General features: G+C 49.5%; 1 protein-coding gene across 1 annotated transcript; it reads left to right on the top strand.

Annotated features, from left to right (window-relative positions):
• Positions 1–495: 495 nt before the first annotated feature.
• Positions 496–1480, top strand: LOC108523531 (zinc finger protein 486-like; the record flags this gene model as incomplete). The annotated part of the gene is made up of 1 exon (XM_017864177.1): positions 496–1480. A coding segment is annotated over one exon (774 nt), but the record flags the coding sequence as incomplete, so codon positions are not given.
• Between the last annotated feature and the right edge of the window lie 2904 nt (positions 1481–4384).

Below are 4384 nucleotides of genomic sequence, written 5' to 3'. Positions count from 1 at the left end.
GAGTCTAGCAATTGAAGTAATGTGTTTTTATTGTTTCTTTCAGTTATGTGTTCTCATTTTGCCCAAGACCTTCGGCCAGAGCAGAGCATAAAAGACTCTTTCCAAAAAGTGATACTTAGAAAATTTGAAAAATATGGACATGGCAATTTACAGTTTAAAAAAGTCTGTGAAAGCGTGGATGAGTGTGAGGTACACAAAAGAGGTCACAATGGGCTTAACCAATGTTTGGCAACTACCCAGAGCAAAATGTTTCAATGTGCTAAAATATGTGAAAGTCTTTCATCAATTTTCAAATTCTAAGAGGCATAAGAGAAGATATACTGAAAAAAAACACTTTGAAATATGTAGAATGTGACAAAGATTTTAACCAGTCCTCAATCCATACTACACATAAAAAAATTGATACTGGAGAGAAACCATACAAATGCGGAGAATGAGGCAAAGCCTTTAAGTACTCCTATACCCTTACTACACATAAGATAATCCATACTGGAGAACAACCCTACAAATGTAAAGAATGTGGCAAAGCTTTTAACCATCCTGCAACTCTTTCTTCACATAAGAAAATTCATACTGGAGAGAAACCATTACAAGTGTGATAAATGTGGCAAAGCCTTTATTTCATCCTCAATCCTTCGTAAACACGAGAAGATTCATACGGGAGAGAAACCATACAAGTGTGGTAAATGTGGCAAAGCCTTTATTTCATCCTCAATCCTTCGTAAACACGAGAAGATTCATACGGGAGAGAAACCATACAAGTGTGATAAATGTGGCAAAGCCTTTATTTCATCCTCAATCCTTCGTAAACACGAGAAGATTCATACGGGAGAGAAACCATACAAGTGTGGTAAATGTGGCAAAGCCTTTATTTCATCCTCAATCCTTCGTAAACACGAGAAGATTCATACGGGAGAAAAACCATACAAGTGTGATAAATGTGACAAAACCTTCACCCGTTCCTCACACCTTACTATGCATAAGATCATTCATACTGGAGAGAAGCCATACAAATGTGAAGAATGTGGCAAAGCTTTTACATGGTCTGCAGGCCTCCATAAACATAGGAGAACTCATACGGGAGAGAAACCCTACAAATGTGAAGAATGTGGCAAAGCCTATACTACATCCTCAAATCTAACGGAACATAAGGCAGCTCATACTGGAGAGCAACCTTACAAATGTAAAGAATGTGGCAAAGCTTTTAACTGGTCCTCAGACCTTAATAAACATAAGAGAATTCATATTGGACAGAAACCAAGAATGTGACTGTTAGGCAGGAATCTAGACCCAACATGGCGGCGTTACCCGGCGTAGCAGGCCTTTTGTTAAAGACTCCCTTCACCCTTGTACACACCCGCAGACTTCCATGCGTCAGAGTTCTGGTTGGGCAACCACGCTCCCCCATGACCTGCAGCTCACCTGCATTTCACAAGTTCGTAAACAGCAGTTTCGGTTGACATTTTCCAAAGACCCCTTCCTCATGACCCTTACTCGACTCCTGCCCCAGTAGTTTCAAGACCCCCCAGGCCCTGTTTGCACAACCAGCTTCCCTACCTCTTGGGCTATAAAAAGCCCCTACCCTCCTCCCTCAGTGCAACTTCCTCGGCCCACACCTTGTGACCGAGGATCCTCGCCCACAAGCCCTAATAAAAGGCTGTTCTCACTGCCATTTGCCTTGTGTCTTCGTTGCCGTTTCGGCTCCAGCCTCAGTTTACCTTTACATTTGGTGCCGAAACCCATGAGGAGACCCCCCTCCCCGGATCCCTGCCGGGTCGGGCAGGCTCTCCTCTCCCCGAGCCAGGACCTCCTTTCCGAGCCAGGAGCTGCCTTACCAAATCCAAGACTCAGTTCGATCACTGCTGGGTAAGTTTTCCCCCGTCCTGTAGGCTCCTTCTGGGAGTCCCTGTCCGAAATGCGTGACCGCGTCAAGGGCTCTCTCTGGTCATCTGTGACCTCAGCACTGGGGACTAGGAGATGTCCAACCTCCCCGGAAGCCACCATACCCCGCACTCCACCTGGCAGTGAGAGGACGCTCCCATTGCCACCGGATTGCCCGCCTTAGGATCATGGGAACTTCCCAGTCCAAACCAAACTGAAAATCCCCTCTGAGGTGCCTCTTGGCTAATTTCCAGACTTTAAGTCTCAGCCAAGACCTAAAACAAAAGTGGCTCATTTTCTTCTGCACAGTAGCATGACCGTAATATAAATTGGATAATCAGTCTCAGTGGCCTGCAGAAGGCACTCTAGACTTTAACATCCTCATAGATCTGACCAACTTCTGTAAGAGACTAAGCAAATGGTATGAGATACCCTATGTTCAAGCCTTTTAGGACTTGGGTTCTCACCCAGACCTCTGCACTCAATGCTCGTTAGCTCAGGTACTACTTGCAAAGTAGGGATGATTCCTCCTCTCTTTCTGAGCCTCCTGACACCCTATCCCGGCCACCCTTTTGGTCTCCCACCCAACCTTCTCCTTACCCTGACCCGCCATTATCCCCGTCCTCGTCAGCACCTCCCCTCCCTTCCACCCGTCCTGTGCCCTCGCCAAATCTGACAGATTCTGTCTCCCCTACCTCCACCTCCTCCCTTTCCTCGCCTGTCTCAGCCCATACTTGGTCCAGGACCGACCTCCTGTGTCCCTTGCGAGAGGTGGCAGGCGCCAAAGGAGTAGTCCGGGTCCATGTGCTGTTTTCGCTGGCAGACCTGTCTAAGATTGAAGAGTGTGTAGGCTCTTTCTTGGCCAACCCTACTCAGTACTTCAAAAAGTTCAGATACCTGTGCCAGGCGTATGACCTCACCTGGCATGATCCCCATGTTGTTATGACCTCAACCCTGTCCCCTGAGGAATGGGAGCATATCCTAGCGGCAGCCAGGCAGCACACTAACTTATTTCATTTAACTGACCATGCCATGCCAGTTGGCACTGAGGCGGTGCCCTCAGCTGAGCCCAACTAGGACTAGCAGGTTGGTCAGGCAGGCCGCCACTGCTGAGATATGATGGTCCAATGCCTTCTTGCTGGCATGCAGGCAGCCTCCAATAAGTCAAGTCAATTTTAATAAGTTAAATGAGGTAGTCCAAGGCTCAGATGAAAATCCGGCTGTTAACCGACTGACAGAGTCACTTATTCAGTACACCCACCTTGACCCTGCCTCCCCTGCAGGAGGAGCCATCTTAGCTTCATACTTTATTTCTCAGTCGGCCCTGATATCCAAAAAAAATTTAAAAAGGTGGAGGAAGGCCCTCAAACTCCCATCCAGGATTTAGTCAAACTGGCCTTCAAGGTCTGCAACTCCAGGGAGGAAGCACCTGAGGCCCAACGACAGGCCAGGCTAAAACAGAAGGTACAACTCCAAACCCAGGCCTTGGTAGCAGCCCTGAGGCCGGCCAGCTCCAGGAGCTCCCAGAAAGGAAGTACTACCCAAGCGCCACCTGGTGCCTGCTTCACGTGCAGCAACGACAGCCACTGGGCCAGGCAGTGCCCTAACCCAAAGGAGCCAACACACCCCTGTCTGAACTGTCGGCAGATGGGCCACTGGAAGTCAGACTGCCCCGACCTAAGGACGGTCGCTGCGCCTCCACATGATGACCCTCCTCCAGGCATTGGAGGCGCCTTCCAGCTCGTTGACACTGATGAAGATTGAAGAGGCCCAGACTCGGGGACCCCTCTCACTCTCGCCGAGCCCAGGGTTATGCTCCAAGTAGCTCATAAGTCCATATCCTTCCTTATGGACACAGAGGCTACCTACTCTGTTTTGCCTTCCTTCAGTGGCCCCAGCCACCCCTCCACTGTCACAGTCATGGGAATTGACAGCACTCCCTCCACCTACCGCCAGACTCCTCCTCTGTCTTGCCACCTGGATGGCTCCCTCTTCTTGCATTCATTTCTTATCATTCCTTCTTGCCCAGTCCCCTTGTTAGGACGAGATCTCCTCTCCAAGCTAGGGGCCTCAGTTCACTTCCAACCCAACCCCTCCCCACACCTCGCGTTCCTCTTCCCCTTCTCTAACCCGACAAACCCCTCCAGGCTGACCCCACACTCCCATTTCCAGTCCCCATTAACCCTAAGGTGTGGGACACCTCCACCCTGATCATTGCCCGGCACCACACTCCGGTCCGCATCCGGCTAAAAGACCCTTCTCAGTTTCCCTCTAGGCCCCAGTTCCCTATGCCCCTTGAACACTGACAGGGACTAAAACCCATCATCATGCACCTGCCCAGCAGCACATTCTAGTTCCCACCAACTCACCATGCAATACTCCTATCCTGCCTGTATGGAAAAGCTCTGGGGCCTATCGTCTCATGCAGGACCTATGCCTTATCCATGAGGCAGTAGTCCCTACCTTTCCAGTTGTTCCTAATCGATATACACTCCTCTCGTGC

This window comes from Rhinopithecus bieti, unplaced genomic scaffold (genome assembly GCF_001698545.2).
Source record: "Rhinopithecus bieti isolate Rb0 unplaced genomic scaffold, ASM169854v2 scaffold_76222, whole genome shotgun sequence".
NCBI lineage: Eukaryota > Metazoa > Chordata > Mammalia > Primates > Cercopithecidae > Rhinopithecus > Rhinopithecus bieti.
The sequence above is the reverse complement of the archived record's forward strand: the minus strand, read 5'-3'. Positions and strand labels throughout refer to the sequence as shown.